Source organism: Dipodomys merriami, unplaced genomic scaffold (assembly GCF_024711535.1).
Source record: "Dipodomys merriami isolate MVZ:Mamm:240054 unplaced genomic scaffold, mDipMer1.0.p SCAF_60, whole genome shotgun sequence".
In the NCBI taxonomy this organism is placed as follows: domain Eukaryota; kingdom Metazoa; phylum Chordata; class Mammalia; order Rodentia; family Heteromyidae; genus Dipodomys; species Dipodomys merriami.
The window spans coordinates 3,514,233-3,536,844 of record NW_027206180.1 but is presented as its reverse complement, the minus strand read 5'-3'; the positions used below and the strand labels follow the sequence as shown (position 1 = coordinate 3,536,844).

At 48.5% G+C, this 22,612-nt stretch overlaps 1 protein-coding gene across 1 annotated transcript in view; it reads right to left on the bottom strand.

The window, feature by feature from the left end:
- Nucleotides 1-21,965, bottom strand: part of Grin2a (glutamate ionotropic receptor NMDA type subunit 2A) — a 294,332-nt gene extending 272,367 nt beyond the window's left edge. The window contains exons 1-3 of the mRNA XM_070003499.1: nucleotides 21,313-21,965; nucleotides 20,486-20,676; nucleotides 18,467-18,898 (exon numbers count right to left, since the gene is read on the bottom strand). Of these exons, the coding sequence (XP_069859600.1) occupies nucleotides 18,467-18,880 (414 nt within the window). The 5' untranslated portion in view covers nucleotides 18,881-18,898; nucleotides 20,486-20,676; nucleotides 21,313-21,965. The remainder of the gene's footprint in view (nucleotides 1-18,466; nucleotides 18,899-20,485; nucleotides 20,677-21,312) is intronic.
- Between the last annotated feature and the right edge of the window lie 647 nt (nucleotides 21,966-22,612).

The following is a 22,612-nucleotide window of genomic DNA, read 5'->3' as shown; positions in this document are numbered from 1 at the left end:
TTTGCTGCCCCCCTGAGTTACCTGTGGCCAGTCAAGTGTGAGACGGAGTATTTAAGTGCATGTCTCGCCACCCCCTTCCTTCACAGGACAACTGGCCATGCTCCTGGGTCTCGGATGGGAGGAAATAGAGCAGAACTCACATAATGACAAAGGAGCCTTGACTGGTGTAGCCCATTAAAGACATGGAAGCTGCTGTTTCTGTAGTGTATCCTCACCCATCCTAGCTGATGCAGCTCTCCCAAAAGCCAACCACAAAGGACAGCCTGTTATTCAGTCTGTTTATCTGCTTTTATCTTAGCACTTTCACCGCCAATAGTACAGATTTACGGTAGGTTTCTGCCTTATTCCCATCCTCTTAAAAGCAAGCTCTCTGAGGGTGGAGAGCTTCTTCTCAATGTATCCTCAGGACTAGAACAGTGCTCCTGGGCACAGAGGCTAAGTGCACACATGTGGAATGAAACATCTGTGCTTCCCATCCTTCACAACATATGAATGACATCAACTAATACACTGTCAGAATTAAAGGTGTCATAGAAGGACAAACACCTGATTCTGTGGAGGTCACTGGTCCACGGCTCCCAGAAGGCATGTCTTCTGAGATGAGTTTTGAAGAACACAAGGCTGACAGAGGCGGCAGCACAGATACATGGAGTCTGTGCTGAAACTAACAGAGTAAATGTGTTTTGTTACCTGTCGTCCAGCCGAGAACAACAAATGTCGTCTACAAGAATAAAAGGAGAACTTGGTAACACATTAGCTTAAACATACTCGAAGCGGTATCTACAGCGCAAGACTTCTCAGAGCCTTGAATGTGCTTGAATACCACTCCTTATGAGTATCTGGGGGTTTTGAGGATTGTGAGATCACGGCCAGGCTGGGCAGAACAAGCCCCTAATGCCAAAAACAAATAATAATAACAATGATGAAGGTGATGGCTGGGAACATAAGGAATTAGGATAGTGTTTGCCTAACTTGTATACGGTCCTGGATTCAACTGCAGCAACCCAACGTATTTTTTAAATTTTTTTAAATAAAATATTGAACTGCTTTGGTTTGACAGTTAATACCCACAGCACCAGGCTCTCAGGTGCCCCGATCCTCAACTCCTCCCTCAGAAACCCACCATTGTCCACAACCAGCTGCTAGAAACCCATGCCTGACACAGCCCAGGCTCCAGGATCTTACAAAGAGTATGTCTTTCCTGACACACTGGCCCAGTGCTCAAGTGTCATGAATTGTCTTCATACTGATAATATAAACCCCAAACTGCTCCTTCTGGTGGTTAACAGCTCATTTTACCGTCCTTTGGCCCCATCACAAGCACAGAGAGCAGATTCCCCCTACCACCTGTGCAATGCCCCCCCCCTTGGCATGGCCAGGCACACACTACATGTAAAACCTGATGGTGTCTTGCCAGAGAAAAGAACAAATCACAGCGTCCCATGCCAAACTTTCCCACACAACTGCGACATAAGCCCACCTTAGGCCCACAGGATGTAATTATTCTCTACTTTGTCTCCTGGTAGATACATAGTGAGACATTTGCACAGACAAACAGAGATGGATGGATGGATGGATGGATGAATGGATGGATGGATTGATGGATGGATGGATGGATGAATGGATGGATGGATGGATGGGACTGGGAAAATAGCATAGTGGTAAAGCACTTGCCTAGCATGCACAAGGTTATGCTGGGAATTTTTATGTGTTAAAGCAGTTCAACATCACTTTTACAACAACTAAATAAACTTTTTTTTAAAAAAGCAGTTCTTGAGACAATGTAGATACAGACAACTGCTGAGTGAGACCTAGTGACAGAGAATGAATAGTCACAGGACTCCTTGTGAGCCTTCAAAATATTTATATATATTTTTTTTTTTAGAAATCCAAGTCATTTCATTGTACTTGGTACTGAAATCCATCATTAGGTGAGTTTTTCCACTGATATGCTAAAGAAATATCAAAGAGGTTAAGATGCAGAGCAGCTAGAGAATAAAATCTGTGACTTAATTAAAATGTAACCCACAGCAGGTGTCACAGGGAGGTACAAATAATGAGACAACGTTTTCATCTAGCCAGTTAGAAATTGTTTTATTTCAAGTGCTAGCCACAGTTAAGCCACAAAGGTCTTTAATTCATATCCATGGAAGTATCCAGTCATCTATTTTTTTTTTCTGAAACGGAGGGACAGTTTGTATGAGGACCCTTACATTTCTTTTGCATAATAACCCACGAGTTTTTCATAGGAGTCTACTGGCAGCTAATAATCTTCAATGTGATTACAAAGATTTTATTACAAAGATTTTATTACAAAGATACTCACCATGGTATTATTTTTAACAGCCACAAATCTGAAGAAATCTAAATGATAAAGTAAATCACAGCACTGTGATCTATAAAATTGAAAATGTAGCAGACAAATTTTTTTTTTACTGTTGGCTTTTCTAAGGAATGGCACCATTTGAATTCTCCCCTACAAATATCACACTTGGGCTAATGCACTTGTGCACACTTGCATACAACCCCATTTTACTTGGACATTTATAAATTAGTTCTGGCTTCCACATAAGAGAGAGTCCTTTGTTTCTCTGGACCTGACTTACTTCACTTAATTTTTTCCAGGTCCATCCATTTCTTTGCAAATGATGCAATAATATCATTCTTCTTAATGGATGAGTAAACTTCCATTGTGTATCTATACCACATTCTCTTGATCCATTCATCTATTTAAGGGCTAACACACAGTCTACCACAATGAATACCAGGAAACTGGCATTTGAATGAGAAGGTCAAGGGGTGGGGGTACATGAAGGAAGAGTGTAAGGCGATGAGTATGCAGTCATAAAATTCAATGCCTGTCCTATGAAGCTAGAAAACTGATAGGAGGGGTTGGATTGGGAGGGATGGGGGAGAACAATGAAAGGGGTGACATTGATCGAGATGAATTGTACTGATAAATTGATTTGTTAAAGGTAACTTCTCTGTACAACTATCTAAAGATAATAAAAATATAATTTTTAAAAAGAAAGTAAAAAACGTTCTTATACATGACTTGAAATTCTTGGGAAAGGCCAAGTGAGAGGCTAATCTCCAGATCATGGATCAAGGCCAGCTCAGGCAAAAAGTTAGTGAGATTTCCCCATCTCAGATGAACCAGGTATAATTACACATGCTTACAATCCTAGCTACATGGGAGGCATATGCTAGATTAACGTTCAAGGTTGGCACAGGCAAAATGTGATACACTGAAAATAAAGCACAAAGGGATGGGTATATGGCTCAAGAAGTAGAGTGCTTGCCTATCAAGAAGTATGAGACTTTAAGTTCAAACCCCAGTATGATACAGAGAGAGACAGAAAGACAGAGAGAGAGAGAGAATATGACTAAATCGTAAATCTTCATGGGGTTGGAGGCATGGCTCAGGTCATACAGTGTCAGGCAATGAGCAAAAGCAAGCTTGCATCAGATACCAAGTTCTAGTCTTGGGGGAGAGAGAGAAAAAGAATATGTCCTCATGAGAAAAAGGTTAATAAGCTATCTATGAAATTATATAATCAATACATACATATATGAACGTTGCATATAAGACATGAAAAAGAGACTCAAAGGAAGTATACTAAAATGTTCATTGCAATTACCATAGATGGTGAGACTAAAGGCAATTTTATGCTTCTTCCTATTTCTCTGAATCTCACAAAGCCCCTAAAATGTACCTGCACTAGATGACTCTCATACTGGCTGCAGTTAAATTGTTATCAGTGCTAGGCTGGGGATATAGCTCACTGGTAGAGCACTTGCCTAGCATTCATGAGCTCTAATCTTTATGAGATACGAACTGATGGGAGGGAATGAAAGAAAGAAGGATCAAAGAAAAGGAGGGAGTGAGGGAGGAAGAACAGAGAAAGGAGAAGAAGAGTAGAGAGGAAGAGACACAGGCAGAAAGAAAAGGGGAGCTTCATGAAATTAATAAAGTCAAAACCAATAGCAACTCACCAAAGTGCCAGTTTGACCACAAATTCATCTTTACTCTAGGCCTGCCGTTTTTAAACTCCCAGTAGTGAAAGCCAATCCACGCCACCCAAGACTAGAAAGACAGCAAGCCTGTTTCTATCACTCAACAACCTCTTCACGTGGCCCTAGATTTATTTCACCCACGTCAACTAATGCTGCCTCAACCCTACAGATATCTCAGCTTTAAAACAAGTCTCCTGGAAAATACGCGTTTTCTCAGCCTCAGGACGACAGACATGCGAGACAATGTGGATTACAAATGCCACTCACTCCTTCCTGGCTACGTGGCCTAATTTGAAGAGACAAGATAGAGCTGGAGACGTCCAGCCATTTGTGACAACACAACGGAAATCGGCAAAAAGCTCAGTGTTTGAGGTTGTAAGAAATGCCATCCAGAAGAAAATTCAGGAGCTATCAAAACATCTCTCAGGCCCAGCAGCCTTGAGAAATACATCAAGAGGAGAGAGCGGCATGCACAGGGTGTTAGCTCACGCTTCTGTCCTCCATGAGCCTGCTTCTCTGTCTGCAGCACATCCCTAAGTCACAGTGACTGGTGGGCCCACAGGACCGGCACACGGGACATTTCAGCCTACCTGGTTCTCTGTGTGACTCTAGGTCCTGTCTTGTCACTCCACGTGAGCTTTGCCCTCCTCCACACTCACACGGCCCCGGAACTGCCCTGACCCTGGAGTTTTGTTTCTTTCTCTTTTTTCACATTCCTTCTTAGCATCCATTAGTTGTATAGGGGGGTTCATTTCGGCATGTCTATAATACAGGCCCATAATAAGCATTCAAGGTGTGTCGATCAGACTCACTGGCTCCATCACTCTCCCTCCCCTCTCCCACTTCCCAATCCATCTCAACACGCTTCATGCTTCCATTTTCGCAAGCATACATTTTGACCTTATTCACCCTCCTTCACTCTGTTTGCCTTCCACACCTTCACTGCTACTCCCATCCTGGAAAGGCTGGTCATGCTCTTTGGTTTTAAGTGTTTCCCCCAACTAAAATCTGAGTCATTGCAAAGCCACAAGTTTATTACTGATGCCCTGAGTATAGACTGAGTAACCGTGAAAAATAAATATGTCGGTAGCCAATAACTACAGCAGCCCCAATAAGGCGGGAGTTGTATTCCAAGACCTTCCGTGGATGCTCAGGCTGTGAATAGCATTAAACCCTTATAGACTGTGTTGGTCCCCCTATACGTTTCACTTGTAAATTAGACACAGTGAAAGATTAACAATAATAACCACTTAAAATAATATTTTGCAACCATTTTCTGTCTCTTTCACACATACACACACACACACACACACACACACACACACACACACACACACACACACACACACACACACACACACAGCCCATCTGATAACTTGGCAACTAATGAGCAGGTAGATGAGCATGGATACTCTGGACAAAAAAAAAAAAAGAACAAATTATGATTCTCATCCCAGGCAGGATAGAGTAGGAGGGTGCAAGATTTCACCACGCTACTCAGAATGGCACACAATATTTTTTAACTTATGAATTTATTTCTGGACTTTTCCATTTGATATTGTCAAACTCCTCTTGACTATAACTAACTGGACCTGCAGAAAGGGAAGCCACAAAGCAGGGGCCGGTGGCTCATGTCTGTAATCCTTGCTACTCAGGAGGCTGAGATCTGAGGATCAAGGTTCAAAGCCAACCCAGGCAGGAAAGTCCATGAGACTCTTATCTCATAAACTACTCAGAAAAAGCCACAAGTGGCACTGTGGCTCAGCGACAGTGCCCAGACACTGAGTTCAAGCCTCAGGACAAGAGGTGGCAGGGAGAGAAAAGAAAACCAGCATACGATTTAGATGCTGAAAGTCAGCTCCTTAGATCTAGAAATGGGTTTTCAGAGGATTTGTGAATGCCTGAACCTGTAAATATTATGGACTAAGCAATAAAATGAAACTTAGGAAGTGTTTTTAGCGCCTCTCTGGAGCCAGTATTCCTTCCACATCACCCCCAAACTATCTCCTTGAGTTTCGGAGCCCAGAACTTGCATCCCAGAGTGAGATTATTTTGTTGGCCAAATAGCCGCTGTTTGGAGCCAGAGGAAAATGAGTAATCTTGTTCAAATGAGGACTGAAATTTAAGAGGCGGATCTTTAGAATAAAGGAGCTTCAGCAAGAAGCACACATGGAAAGATGCTGCCATCCCAATGCATTTTTCTCCTCTTCAAGTGAGCATGTCTTCACCTTCCACGGATGGAAAGGGGAGGCAGGAGGTCCAGATGCATTGACTGAGCAAAGATTCGTTCTCTGGAGGCTGTGTTTTCTTCTCTAGATTTATCTTTACTCTGCACAGGATCACCTTTTCAAAATAAATAGAAGTCATCTATCCACTTCCACCCTATAGGAAGTGATAATGCCTGGAAAGATAAAACATGTGGACAGCAATTTCAGGTTTTGTTTTTCTTTGATGGAATGTGCTGAGCAGAGAGAGGGAGAGAATGTACAGAAGCAACAGAACAAAACTACTGCCATCTTCGGCCATAAGAAGGTGCTGAAAGCGTGGGGAGTCCAGCTGACACAAAAAGAATAATTTGACAAGTGAAAACCAGAGACAGGTCCACCTGCCTCTAGACTGTAAACACATTACTACAGCAAGATATGCAGAATGCAGACACGCTTTAATAAGTGATGATGATTGACTGCACACAACTGTAGAAGCACCTCATCTATGGATCGTTAGCAATTATTTTACACATCGTCTTCTGCAGGTGAGTTTCCTAGCCAAAAACCCATTTCCACGAGTAAATAGGATGCCGGCTGACCTACTTAGCGCTCGTATTTATATATGTGTGTGAGAGTGTAAGTTGATATACACATAGGCTCCCTGCTTTTCAAATACCATCTCCCCTTCAGGATGATGTAAAGTCCTTTGGGGATTTGAGGCGATGATGCAGGGATCATAAATTCCTCTCCCATGCCAGGCAAATTTATACTGAATTACTCACACACTTGGGAGAAAAAGGAGCGTGTTAGTTTTCCACCAAATCCAAGGGCCTTGAAGCGCCAGGTCTTGGGATTTCTTTTTTTTTAAATCAAGGATTTGAGAGGTGCGGAGTGTCTAATAAGAATAGAATGCACAGCTGACCAGCCCAGCCTTGCAGTCCAAGCCGGGCTCTCTAGCCCATTCCTCTAGCCAGGCCCTCGCTGTTAGCATCATTCCCGCTCCGTCTAGGAGCGCTAACTTCCTTCTAGGAAGCAGGAACTTTGCCCTTTATCATTTCCTTCTCATTTCTGTCCCCAGAGGAACAACAACAAAAAAGAAGATTAAGATTAAACCTTCTACCCCATAACAGACCGTGGGGTATCTGAACACAGCTCTAAAATCCCCACTAAGATTTCTCTTCTCTTGGCTGAACATCCTTGAATATTTCTTCTGAGACTGCTATTATATTTCATTTAGATCCTACATCATCCTAAGGGTCCCGCCTCTGCACACAGTGCAATTTTTCAACATCCATCTTTAAATATACCCTCCAGAATTAAGTACAACTCCACAGACATGGCGTTAGTGTTGCAGATGTCAGCTGACACACCACTTAGGCATTGCTTTTAACATTGCTAACAGAAGTAAATCTGGCTCAGGCAGCAATTACATATTGTCAGAGAATAATCCTGGATTCTTCTCTTAAAGGCTCATGCCCATAATCCCATTACTCGGGAGGCTGAGGCAGGAGAATTGTGAACTTTAAAATACATAGAGAGACACTGTCCCGACAAGAAAACAAAAAGACATTCTGGCTTGTCCATTTTAACATGTGATGTTTGAGAAGTGAAGATATGACCCAGTTCTGACCAATGAGACTTAAGGGAAAATCTGCTGTAATAAAAAGACTCTAAATGGGGGGAGGGGACTTTTTCCCTCCCTTTTTCTCTCTCCTTTTCTCCTTCTCCCTTTCCCTCTCCCCCTCTCGCTCTTCCTCCCTCTCTCTTGTTTTGAATGATGACACATGAGGATGTGATGGCTGGAACAGAGGCAGCCATCCTGTGACTAAGTAGAACCAGTTGTTGAGGAGGATAAGATAGAAGAATATAAAGGATCTGAGTCCTTAGTGGTCACTAAGCTAGACTTGGCTCATGTTAAATGAAAACACTGGATATGCTAGTATTTTAAGTCACTGCTGGTCAAATATTCTATCCCTTGCAACTGAAACACTCATCACAGCAGACAGAGTGTAGTGGATTACCAGGCCCCTTGACTCAGACATGATCTTTTGTCCTCCACTTTCTTAAGATCTGTATCACTACTTAGGATCTGCTCAGCTTCTGGTCAAGACAAAATAAACACCCTGTAGTTAGACCACAATATTCAATGCTTACAGAGACTATGTAGTTAACATAGATGGAGAATCTGGCTAGATATGAGGTGACAGTGGGAAGGGATGTGGTGAATTTGGAAAGGCGTGCCCTTACTCTTGGTCACTAAGTTTAAATACCACAATGCTGACACAAAATGCTGGTGTCATTGGGCTGAGAAGGTGGCTCAGTGGTAGAGTGCTTGCCTTGCATGCATGAGGCCCTGGGTTCCATTCCTCAGCACCACATAAGCCAGAAATGGCGCTGTGGCTTAAGTGGTAGAGCGCTAGCCTTGAGCTGAAGAGCTGAGGGACAGCGCCCAGGCCCAGAGTTCAGACCCCATGACCAACTCGAACAAATAAACAAACAATCAAAATGCTGATGTCCAGCGGCCCAGACCCCTGGCAAAAATCACTCCCAAGTGAGCTTGAAATGATATTCTAGTCCCTTCCTACAACAGTGCAAGGACTCCCTTAGGCTCCCCAAGATTAATAGGCTCTAGAGATGGAATATATATCATGGTGACTAAAATTAATAAAAATATACACAGTATTCATTTCCCCACAGAGTATGGGGAAATGAACTCCAAGCGTCCTGGCCAATCATGGATCTCGCCCAATGAGGGTTTCTTTGGTACAATGGAGACCAAGGTTCTACTGTGCTGGAAATTTGCCAAGGAAGTGGATATAGAGTAAGCATCAGGTACTCCTTAAATATACACAATGTAAATGTTTTATTTATACTGAATGAAGCTGGGGAGAAGCAGCCACCAGCACAGTCTGTGGTATGAATCCACCATTCTGTCTGGCAAGAGTTCTGCATTTTAATTTCATCACCATCTTTATCATTTTAGTTAAGATAACCAAAATACTAACAACAAAGTCTGTTGTCTGGAATTTTAAAAAAAATACCTGTGTTGAATCTTAACCCCTTCCTTCCCAAAACCAAATGAATTTGCCATTACTGACTTGAAAAGCATAATCAAATAGGAGAACAGCAAAAATCCCAAGACCTCACTTCTAGCAATGTAGTTCTGCAAATGAAAATGAGGATTCTTTAAACAAATATCTGCGGTGCTGCACAATTCCCCAGGTTACGGTGAGTCATTAGTCCTTGGCAGAGATAAAATGAGAAACTGTACACGTCTACCCTCCAAGGCCTAGGCCCAGGGCAAACAGATGGCCCCATTGGGGAAGTCATTTAGTGCAAAGGTCAAAGCAACCATCTCCTCCTGTAGTCATTTTACACAAACCACGTTTAACCTCCCATTTGCCAGGATAAAGCTCATGGCAAGTCTTGAGAACGGAAAGCAATTTTCTAGTTTTCCCACTGAGAAAGGATCGATCAGTTCATGTTGGACTCTCCATTTCCAAGAGTATTCACTCCCAGTTTCTTTTTTTGTTGTTGTTGTTTTGTTTATGAGGCTTGAACTCAGCACCTGGGCTAATGTCCCTAAACTCTTTTGTCAAGACTAGTGCTCTATCACTTTGAGCCATGGAGCTCCACTTCTGGTTTTTGAGTGACTTCTTGGAGATAATAGTCTCACAGGAACTTTTCTGCCAGGGCTGGTTTCAAATCATGATCCTCAGATCTCAGCCTCCTGGGTATCTAAGATTACAGGCATGAACCACCAGCACCAGGCTCCCAGTTTCTTAAAGGAGCTACGTTCATACCATCATATCACCTCTAATCACTAAAAAGCTGCATGCACATTGGAGAAAATTAAAAGTACAGAAGGCACAGTGGGTCACATCAGTAATCCCAGCTGCTCAGAAAGAAAAGACCGGGAGGACATGGTTCAAAGCCAGCCTCAGGGAAAAAGTGAGATCTGATGTCAACAATCTAGGCCTAGAAGGTTCCTACCTGTAAACCCAGGCACTGAGGAGGCAAAAGTAGAATTGTGGTCAGAGGTCAGACCTGGGAGAAAAATCTCTAGATACTATCTAAAAAATAACTGAAGCAAAAAGGGCTGGAGTCATGGCTCAGGTAGCAGAGTACCTGCCTACCAAGCTAAAGTCCTAAGTTAAAAAAAACCCAGTCCCATCAACAACAACAACAATAATAATAATAATGTCACACAATAACAATACTATTCTCCTGAGCTATGTACTTTATATTCACAATCTTATTTTGAACTAGGTGCTATAATTGCTCCCATTTGGCATACGAAGATTCATGAGGCTCAGACATAGGGAGACTATACCCAGGTTTGCCCAAATGGTAAATAGTGAGACCTGAATGCAAACCCAGGCAATCTAACTCAAGTCCAACCCTCTCACCACTGGACAATGATATTCTCTAGTATCGTATCACTATGAGAGCAGACACGAGTCCATTTTGCTATGTTCCTTGTCATTCTTTCCTGGAAGGCAAATAAAATTTTCAGGACAAAAAGGGGTCTTAGAGATAATATCATCCCAGCTCTCATTTTGCAGGAGAACCACATTGAGAAGGGCTTTCCCCAAAGGACCACTGGTATCTATGAGTAGAAAACCTCTGTGGAAGGTTTCCTGGGAGAATCCCTGATCCACCATAGCAAGTCAACTGCCTGGCGCTCCTGGAGTACTGTGTTGAGAAGGTCTTGAGGCCTAAGCTCAACAGGCCAAAATGTCATGGGAGACTCCTAATGGTGGCAGTGAACACAGCAGTGCTTGCCACCTACCAAGGTACAGCCCTGGAAGAGAAGACTGCCCAAGGAAAGCCCTCTTCACCATGACCACAAACATCCAAGGTCTCAACTGCCAAGGTCTTCAAGGCCAGCTGCATTAAGTAAATGAGGGAAGGGGGTGACGGGACTGAAGATCAGGAGAGCATGGCCCTGTCTAAGGATGGCAGTGGTGTTGGTGGGGTGAGCCTCAGCCTCCTCTCCAGCCCACCGTTGCCACAGGGAAGTAGGTCTGCCATGGCCGTACCTTCTGATTTATTTTTTCAGAAACAAAAGAAAGCAAGAAACTTAGATCTTTTTTTAATGTACCGTAAACTTTAAAACAGTGGCAGGGAATTCAACTGTGGCAGATGAAGGGTGGGAATAGGCAGGACAAACTCCAGGTTATACGGACCTTGTAACCTCTTGCTTAGCAACTCTACAAATTCAAGACTCACTTGTGCTTCCTCCTCTCTACTCTTCTTTCTCTTTCATCCACTCGCTCTTGCCACAACAGCATTGGCTCTCTGAGGCTACCAGCAAGATGACAACACCACTCCAAATGCACAAGATCATCGCTATCAAGTGTCCATGCAATTACCGAGGGCCCTGGGGGCCATTTGCAGAGTTAGTCATGCCTGCAGGAATGGGGCCTGTTGCTCTCCGATGACTTATGTGAGGAATGGATGATCACATCTGACATGCCTCATGGAGAGGGCTAAAGATAGACCTCCCCCTCTCCTCGCGCTACCTTGACGCCTTTATGGCAGGAGCTGAGTAGGCTCCGCCAGCACTAGATCTGCGTGTCTGCCCTTTCTGTGAGCTCTCAGTGTTTCATGGGGAGGCCCGCCACTCATAGCCAGACTTGGGAGCTGCCAGGTTAGAAGAGCACCAGCACTAGCTTCCACCTCCTGCTGCTCAAGTGTTACTCAGCAGGGCTCCAAAAGCATTTTACACGTAGTCCCCGCTTCATGTTAATCCCCAGGATGGCTTATAATCATCTCCCATTAGAGAAAAGACTTGACTCTCACATATGAGATCAGTCAGCATTTAAGGGACAAGCACCACATGGAATATCCTGAGCCACATTGTAAAATGGGCATCCAGCACTGCAACCAGTGACTCGATTCATTCCATGCACAAATACAGCAAGGTAAGACCGATACAGAGTGCCAGAAAGGACCCATGATATGGACCCAAAATGACTCTTACTAGGCATGCTGACTGTTGTAGAAACAGGAGCTGTTCTGCAGCCATTTAAAGATCAAGTTTGAGAAATCTAATGATAAAGGGGAAATTCCAAGAATATATAATCAAGTTTTAAAAACATCAAGCAGATTGGGAAATAAACTGGCTCAAAATCAAAGCGAACACATTGAGCAACTACCCCCTTCTCCTAAGACACAGAATTCAGACAGAAATGTCTAGTAATTTTTAAATTTATATAGTATTGCTTGGAAATAAGACAGGGGAATTAACAGATCAACAATACAGAAGACTCCCTAAAAATACACGAATCAAAAGAGGAGTCTTGGGACTGGGATGGTAGAGTAATTCAGTGGTAGAGTATGTGCTTAGCATACACAAGGCTTTTGGTTCAATCGCCAGTACTAACAAAATAAGAGAGGGAGACTACAATTTCAAGTAGAAATCAAAAGCACATTATCCATAGAGGGAAGGTCCAACATGAGCCACCCATTCACAGGGGCTCACATCCACCTAGGGGAAAGCAATGAGAGCAAGACCTGGCAGAATCGTGCTGCTGGTGATGAGGGGGTCTGTGACATCATCCTTCCAGAGTTTGGACCCAAAGGAAGCCCCTGTCTGTGCAGTGAAGTCACAGACATGAGGCTGGGACCCAAACCTGCACCACAAACTATGTAGAGCAGGAAGAAAATGCAGAGCTAGACTGAGCGGTGGCATAAGCTCTGGTTTAAAAGCACATACCCTGAGACTAGAGCTGTACTCTGTGGTAGAACACTTGATTATCAAGCCTGAGGTCCTGGGTTCTAGCCTAAGCACCACAATAGGAAAATGAGTATTTTTAGATAGCACACATATATCAAATTATTTATATATGTATATATATATATATATATCAAATTATATATCAAATTAGAAGAAATGCTTAAAGTGCCTTAAAAATAAATTCACATAAATTATACAGGTCTCTAGGCATTCACAGAGTGGGACCAAAAGAGGATATTCTTTTTGTTTGTTTGTTTGTTTTGTTTTTTGGGGGGGGGTCCGGTCGTGGGGCCTGAACTCTGGGCCTGGACGCTGTCCCTCAGCTCTTCAGCTCAAGGCTAGCGCTCTACCACTTGAGCCACAGCACCACTTCCGGCTTTTTTCCTTTTGCTTATGTGGTGCTGAGGAATCGAACCCAGGGCCTCAGGCATGCAAGGTAAGCGCTCTACCACTGAGCCAACTTCCCAGCCCCAAGAGGATATTCTTAAGAGAGGAACAGATAAGCACAATAGCTATGTGCATCTGACCATATTAAATGATATTTATCTAAATGAACCCCACCAAATGGGAACAAGAGGGGTTTTTTCCTTTGCTGTTGATTTTGTTTACTTTTCTTTTTGTCTTGTTTGTTCATTTATCTACTTTTGAAAGGGCAAGGTGGGGGCAAAGAAATGATGGGACAAAGGGTGAACAAATGCAGCAGTGATACTCACTAGACACTATGTTGAAAATGAGCTATGTAACTTGTGGGTAGGGACAGGAGAGAGTGAGAGAAGGGAAGAGAAGAGGTGACACTGTCCAGACAGAAATGTACTCTTTATCTGACCTACATAACTGTAACCGCTCTGTACATCATGTTTACAATAACAATAAATGAATCAAAAATAAAATAAATTTACAAACAAAAATTAAAGAACAAATGAGGACATCCAATAAACAGCTTCTATAAATGGAAGAATTCATAACTCAAGAACCAAACATGCTAGAGCAAGTGGAAAAGGACTTCATGATATGTATCATTCAACTCCTTGAAGGATCTAGTGAAGGACTGGCGTGCGCGCGCGCGCGCACACACACACACACACACACACTGTGAGGAGAGTTGTTTCATAAAACTTAACAGGAAACAAGGAAATCACTACTTCCTGTCCACCATTAAGTGAATGGCCTCCTCCACACAGTCCCAGGACCATGAAGTTCTGCTCAAGCATGTGGCACCACAGGGCCATGGACTAAGCCCTCTGAAACCCCACGCACGAGGAATACAGTGGCCAATCCTTTGTACAAAAGTCTTTTGAGGCTAAACATTCCAAAACCTTTTTTTAAATAAGCAAGGGAAAGGAACCAATCACATATCTTGGAAATAAAGCATATCATCATTGATACCAAAAACTGAACAGATAGGCAAAATAATAGACCAGAGTGACAGTTATATTACTCCTAATAATAGAATTTGGCGGGGAAGGGAGGGAGGGAGGGGATGGTAGGGGGAAAACAATGGAGGGGGTAACAATGTTCAAGAGGAAGTGTACTCATTACCTCACTCATGTAACTGTAACCCTCTGTATAGTATCTTTACAATAAAAAAATTTAAAAAAAATTATAGAATTTGGGGCAACATTTTTTTTCTTCTTTTAAACTTTAATGTACTCTCTAAGTGCTCAACAATGAATAAAGTGTGGCTATAGGAGGAACTTTAATTATTTTAAATACACATATACACACAAACTCTTTCTGTCAACTGACCCTCAAAAGACTTACATTCTACTAGAGAAGAGATATGTACAGAAATAACATAGACAAGCAAAACTACATGGCATAGCTAAAATCTGAGTCATGTCCTCTCACCAAGAAGATGAGGCAGAGTCCTAGGGTCAGTACAGAAACATGAAGGCCTAGTCCGTTCACTGTATTTCTCAGGGACCAGAGACTGAAGCCAGAGAGTATTCCACTTGGATACAATGAAAATGGTCAAACTGAGGTAAGATTAGAACTTTATCTGCAGCAACATTATTTTCCCTCTCCTTTAATTATACTGTAAGACCACCCACCAACCCAACAAAAATTAACACCTCTGCACTAAATTAAATGAACATGAGAAAATCTGCCACTTAGCATCACTCAATTATCATATGCTTTGTTCTTTTCTTCACAGGTCAAGTAATTTGAGGGAAAGGTAAAAACTGTGAGGGGAGGAGAGAGTGTGTGTGAGTGTGTGAGTGTGTGTGTGTGTGTGTGTGTGTGTGTTTGTGTTTGCATACATGTATGTTCATTTGCAGTAATAAATTAACCACTTACTCGTGTGTGAATGTCGCCAGTTTAGAAGAGAAAGACAAGCTGGGGCTCACACCTGTAATCCTACCTACTCAGGTGGCTGAGCTCTGATGATTGTGGTTCAAAGCCAGCCTGGGTAGAAAAGTCCATAAGATTCTTATCTCCAATTAACCATCAGAAAACCAGAAATGGAGCTGTGCCTCAAAGTGATAGTATTATAGCCTTGAGCACAGAAACTCACGGGCAGTGCCCTGGCCCTGAGTTCAAGCCCCAAGACCAACAAAAAGAAAAAAAAAATAAAAGACTACACAGGTGTGCTGGACATTACTAGCCACATCACATTATAGGGAGGCAGAAGAGCTTTGCCACTTTGGGGAAGTTATGACTTTGTGGTCCTAACACCATTGGCACATTCAATCATGGTAGAATTTTAGGCAACATTCTACGACTAATTCTTTGGAGCCAAACAAACTCCTCTCAATATTCAGCTCTAACTGAAAGAGGTGGCAGAGGCACACAGCAAGTAGATATGTAACTAATGGGAGGAAAGGCCGCTCACATCTTAGACAACTTCTTTCCTTTCTCAATATATCTAGGCTTCTCAGAGTACCACCCTTCAAACCAACTCCTCTCAATATCACATGTCCCTCCCACACATGGAACCCAGTATATGTCCTGGGTGTTGTCCCCACTGGCTTCCTCTACCCCCTGCCCCTCTGGTTACACCAGCATGAGGGCACTCTCTCTAGGACTGAGTCTGAAAGACCAAACAGTAGCCAACTCCTTCCTCTGCTTTTGAGCTGATGGATGTCTTCTTCCCGCTCCTCTCTTCTCCCTTCAGTCATTCTCTAATCTTGTCTTTTCTGGAACCTTACTTTCTTGACTTTCTCATGCCATTTTCCTTCCTTTCTCTAAGTACACAATTTTGAATACTTGTGCAATTTCTGTCCACATTTCCATAATTCAACCTCATGCCATAGGAGACAAGAACACCTCCAACACCTCCATCCATCCCTCTGGCTTGTTAAAAGTCCCTTTCCAATGCCCTCTTGAAGGGAAGAGTGCTTCTGGACTAGTTCTCTGGAGCCTGGCATTCTCTGGATCGAGTTGCACAGGAAGATGAGGGCATTGCACTCAAGGGGCGCTCACTTATGAGCATGCCTTCTCTGCCTATTTTTCTGTCTACAGCTAGGTGGGTTAGTCAGATAAGAACCTATACCATATGCTTGCCAGCTCAGATAGAGTAGAAAGAACAAGATCTACAGGTTATTCGGACCCACCCTCCTCAAGTCCCTTCCCCAATTCACCTGGCACCAGAGTTCTCCATTGGGTTTTGCTGGTCCCTTGTGAATCCAGAAATTTCACTCAGTGTGGTTATTGTTCTTTTAAGTGTATCGCTCCTTTCATCGAAATCTCGATATGGAGGGAGAATCAGCCTCCCCTCCCCACCCCTGCTGGGAGCTGCTGCTCTCCTTCCTCATGCCTTCACCAGAAGGCTGACCTCTCCCTCCCCACGCAAGCCTTCTAGGTCATGATTCACTGCAACTCTCCATGGCTAAGTTCCTCCTCTATAATCAGATTGATTCTGTATCCCTTAGGATGACAACGCTAAAGGATGGGTATGATTTGATAGAATGTAAGATCACAGCTTGGGACCAGAAAACCAGATATCTAGTTCCATCACCCACTGTGTGGTCTTGGCCAAGTCTCTAACTGCCCTGTGCCTCAGTTACTTAATATCTAGTAAACCCCAACAGCCTTTCCAATTCTGAAATGGCCTATACACTGGAGACATATCACAGCCAATCTTTACTTTCATCATCCTAGAAAGGAGGCCCCCAGAGTGAGGAGGAAGTAGCTGGGAAAATGTCCAAGCACACACACACACACACACACACACACACACACACACACACACACACACACACACACACACACACACACACGGGGCCGCTGCTGGGCTGCAGACCATTTAAAATGAATGTTTAATAAGATACTGCATCAGTGGTACACTACAGCTGAATGTGCTACAGCCCAGGAGACCTGAAAGAATTAATACAGCTTCCAAAGGAGCCAGTGGAAAGTGCTGAGCAGAGGCACGGTCTGATTTGGTGAATGTTAAAGTGCTTGGAGAGCATCAAAAGGAAGAGGGGGTGACAAATGTCTGCTCCCTCCATCAGGACATCTTTACTATCCAAGGAATGCTGTCCAAAAAGGCCTCGGGCTAGGGACCACAGCTCATAACACACTCACCTCCCTTCCCCTTCTCCACCCCCAAGTTCCCAGTTTTATGAGGTATTGTAGTGCACTAGTAACTCCGAAGCTTCTGGTTTCTCAATTTATGTCTCCCTTGCAACTTCCTTCTCTCCCTCTGCTTCAGCATCATTCCCGGCCTTTTACTCAAGCCTTCACCCACTCTTCTCCTTGCCAAACCATGGCTTCTGGGCTGTCACCAAAGAAGTCAAGAAATGTAGACATTTCCCTTTATTCTGAAGGTCTTCAACTTTGATACCAACATCCACCTTGGGGAGCCCAGGCAGGAAGTGGTCAGCCCCACAGGAGGCCATTTAAAGAAACCACCAACCCCTCTGTGCTCTGGACCTGGACGTACTCTTCTCCTCTCACACCCACTGCCTAGACTAGGGGTTCCACCTCCTCTAACCCAAGATCTCTCAAAACTCTCTGTCTGCCTTGGTTTGTCTAATTGTGCAGAGTCTGGGAAAGCATGGCACTCTGTCCATTTGTGCTTCACCTAAAAACCCCATATTTTGTCCTACAACATACCTGTTCCTACTATTTTTAAATAGTTCTAGTCACTTACCACAAGAAGGGAAAGATGGATAGATCCCCCTTAAAACAATGAGGTGAAATCGACATTGTAGAAATAGAAGCCATTGTTACCAGTGTGCCCGGGCCTTCTCTGCACTACTAGGAAATCGCCAGAGATTCCACCTCCTCCACCCACCCCACTTCCGCATTTGGGGGATTCTTTCTGGCACACAGAGGTTTCTCCAAGTATTCAGAACCGAGGCAATGGTAATTCCGCTCCTTTCCGCATGGCACAGCCCGGTGCTCACTGGGGCAGAGGCCAGGCCTCCTGATTTGAGACCAATCACACCCATGCTAGGTGTGGCCCAGGACCTGCAGCGACTACCATACAGTTGGCACCCTCCGGAGTGTGTGTGTAGGGGGGGGGGTGCTGGCAGCCCTCACCTTCCAGCCTTACCTTGTCAGCCATGATCATAGATGCACCCCCGTGGATGCCCAAGATGGGGACGAAAGTCTGTGAGGATATAAAATCCAGCATCTGAGCCACAGCCTCCTGGTCAGTGTCGTCTCCAAACACGAGGCCGTGGATACGCGCCCCGGACATGAGGTCGCACACGTGTGTGATGAGGCTCTTGGGGTCCGTGCGGTTCATCAGCAGTGCTACCACGTTCACGTCCATGGGCAGCCCAGCTGCCTGCTCCGGGCCCCACAAGTTTCGAAGTTCGCGCTCCGTCACGTCGTGGCTGTGACCCAGCAACACGGCAATGTTCAGCGCCGGGGGACCCTTCTCCGCCGCCTGGCTCTGCGCCGGACCGCGCCAGACCAGAAGGGCCGGCAGCACCAGCAAGGTCCAATAGCCCAGTCGGCCCATAGTCGCCGCTTGCGGTCCCTGCAGGGTTAGAGGAGAGCGAGAGGCAGAGCACTGCCGGTGAGCAGGCAGCCCGGAGCAAAGCGACCACCCAGCCCAGCGCCTGCTCCAGGGCTGGAACCTACCCAGCACTGGCTGCCGTCGTCGTCACTCGCTCCATCCGGCCCGACGCCATCCACAGCCCTCCCGCCACCCCCCCCCACACCGCCCCCGCCGCCCCTTCCAACTCTACCCACAACTCCAATCCCAGCAAAGTCTCCACCCCTGACCCCAGGCCCATTCTCCCAGGTGGTCTCCTTCTTGTCCCTTGACCTTGACGCTTCCCCTTCTCCCCCCATCTGTCCACATCCCCCACCTTGCTCCCCTCATCAGCTGCCCCCCCACCCACCCACGGCCCCAGGGCGTCGGGCAAGCCATGGACTCCACCGTCGCCACTGCCACGCCACGGGAAGATGCACGGAACGAGACCCCCTGTCCACCCATCTTCCACCGCGCGCGCTGCCCAGACCAAGTTACGGACCCCGCCTCCTGCCCGCGGGCAGCGGCGGACGACCAGCCCCGCCGTGCGGAGGCGGCGCCCCCGGCCCCCCGCCCAGCGCCGCAGCCTGTTTTGCGTGCTGCGCGGGCTGGCGGATCCCACACCTCACAAGCTGGCCGGGTGCGCCACAGACCTCGCTTCACGCGTGCCCGCCGCCGCAGACGCCCCCTCCCCGCTCCTCTGCAGGGTTACGGCCGGCCTGTGGGTCCCCTCTCCTAGGTACCTGGGGAACTTGGGGCCCGCCCCCCCCCCCGCGCGCACACACACACACACACACACACACACGCACGCACGCGCACGCGCGCACACACTCATGCGGAGGGGGCTGTGGACAGGCTTTCACTCCCCTGCCAGCGGGTCCTGGACCCGCCCCCTCCACACTCGCTTGTGCACACACACGCACGCGCGAGCGCACACACACGCTGTGTGCAGTGCAGAATTCTGGAGAGTAGGCGCCGTCCCCCGCAGGCCAGCGCGTGGGAGCTGGAAAATAACGCGTGTGGGGGGCGCAAGGTAGGCTCCCCCCGCCCCCCGCCCCAGGCTCTCGTATGGATGGGAACCGTCCAGCCCCCTCCCTAGCCCTTCCACTGCGGGCCCAGTGGCCAGATCCTAGGTGCACGTGGACAGTGGGCCGCACACGCTCAGACACGCGCGCTTTTCTGCGCACATCCGCAGGCCACCGTAGCGGTTCCCACGGCCAGCTGGCGTCCCCCGCGGGTCCTCAGGTGGCGCCCACGCGAGCCCGGCGCCACGCCAGGTGCGCCGACCCGCCTGGCCCGCGAACCCCCGGCCTGCCCGGGCACGCGTGTGCGCGCGCGCGCCCCTCGGTCTGGGCGCAGCTGGAGCCGGGGGAAGTTGGGGCGAACTCGCTCTGGCCTCTTTGGGGGAGCCCGGCGGAGTGCGGGGCCGCAGCGCCCCCTAGTGCCCCTCCGCCGCCTGATTCCCGGGCTCCCTCTCCCGCTTCCTTGCTCCCGGCTCTCCAGATCCCTCTCTCCCGCTCTCCCTCCAACCGAGTCCGTCCCCTCCCCTCGGGGCCCACCGCGCGCGCAGCTCTTCCCGCTGGGACGTACCTGTAGCCCGGGAAGGTCGAGGATGCGGTGGGGCGCGCTGCGCGCACGAGCATCTCGGCCGCCTCAGCAGCCACCGGGTTTAGCGGGCTCCCGCATGCTGCGGCCCCCGCGCGCTCGCCAGGCTGTCCCGCGCTGTCCGCATCGCCCCCACGGGGGGCGGCTATCCCAGCCAGAGGCGCTGCAGCAGGGCTCTGCCCGGGCGGAGGAGAGATGGAGAGGCAGGGTCAGCCCACGGTGGCGTGCGGGAAGGGGGGTGGGGAGGGGAACGCTGCAGTCTGCAATGCTCACTACCCCCCTTACGCGCCCCGGGGGGCTCGACCACAGAGCCCGAGCTTGAAGCTCGGCGCCCGAGACGCCCCCCCCCACCGGACCCCCTCCCCTGATGCGGGTTCCTCGGGGTGGGTAGTGGACAACGCCAGCTCCGCTCAGGGGCGCACAGGGGACAGGGGGCCCCGGGTGGGCCACCCACGAGAAGCTAACTGGGCGCCTCCATCCTCGCCCCCCCACCACCTCCCGGGCGCCGCCGGCTGCTGGGAGTTGTGCGACCGGGAGCTGCTGAGCTGGGGGGGGGTGCGAGGGGGGGTAGGGAGAGAACGAGGAGCGAAGGAGGGGGAGCTGGCTGAGTTTGCGACGAGCTAGCAGGAGAAGAGGGGGAGGGAAGGACGCGAGCTCCCGTGGTCCCGGATCCCCGAGGGAGGTGCGATCACTCCCACGTAGCGACCCCTCTCGCAGTCCTCCGCCCCGCACCCTCCTCTCCAGGCCTCCCACCGCCCGCCCCCCCCCTTCCCAAGGAGCCTCCGGGCTCGGCGTCCCGCGCCAGCACTCACCGCAGCCTCCCTCCACATAGTTCTCAGCAGTGGCCGCTCCCGGTCATCTCCAGGGCTGATGGCTGCGGCCGCCACTCTCAGAGCTCACCGGGCCCCATGCTCCGGCCAAGCCCTCGCAGCCTCCCTCAGCGAGCCCCCCAGCTCTGCCTCCGGGGTGGGACCCACAGACACACACCCCTCCCGGCTCTCCGGACGGCAGCCGCCCGGTCCTCCCGAGCGCGCCCGCGCACAATCTCCGCAGCCCCGCTCCAGGCTAGTGTGTGTGAGGGCGAGTGTGTGCGTGAGTGAGAGGGGAGCGCGTGCGTGCGCGCGTGTGGCCGGGGATCCCCGCGGTCCCTGGCCGGGAGAGGCGCGGGCGGGGCAAGGCAGCTCCCTCGGCGGCCCTGGGCGGCGGGGCCGGCTCCGCGCGGCGCGGTCGTCGGCACCCCCACTTGCCAGCGGGAGTCCACAGGGCGCCTTGGCCACCCTGCTTCCCGGCACGGGCCGGGCCAGCTTTCCCGAGACGTGCTTGTGCCGATGGTCGCCGCCGAGGAGGAAGAGGGAGGCAGGGGTGCCGAGCACGCCAACTTAGCACTTGTTCTTGAAGCCAGTGGAGACAGCAGCAGCCCCCGCGCCAGCCTCAGACGCTTGGAGCTCCGGAGGGCGAGAACGTCTTCCGCCCGCCCGCCCGCAGCCGCCCTCCCCGGAGGCGGGCCGAGGCAGACCCCGCAGTCCCTGGGCGGCGGCGCGGAGCGCGGCCACCGCCGGCTTCCCGGAGCGCACAGCGGCCAACCAGGCCGAGATGGGTGCCGGGCTGGTGACGAGGGCGCCTGCGGCGGCGGCGCGCGCCGCTGTCCGTGGTGCTGGAACCACGCTCTCCGCCCGCTCCCGGGCGTCTGGTGCGGCTGAAGAATCAATTATTCAGATCTCCGCTACCCCTTCCTCCTCCTCCTCCTCCTCCAGTGCCTGGCGCTGGGTACAGCAATCCCCCCCACCTCCACGCACAGGCGCGCCGACAGCACACACCCGCACAGAGTCTGCTCCAAAGCTTCTCCTTGTGCCTGGCCACCCCCGCACGGGAGCCCACTCCTCTGATCTCAGGAGTCAGGAGCCGAACCGCAAAGGCAGCCACCTATACACCTCTCACCGCCACCCCACACACACACTTTCTTCCTCCTTGCTTTCTGAGTTGCACCCCGCTAGAGTCTCCCTGAGGTTGTCATTTCTAAGCTAGCTGAGGGAGTGAGCTAGAGGACGCGGGTCTAACTGTATGTGGGCCGCTGGATGGAACTGTGCCTGGGCATAAGGCGCATTGCCAAGT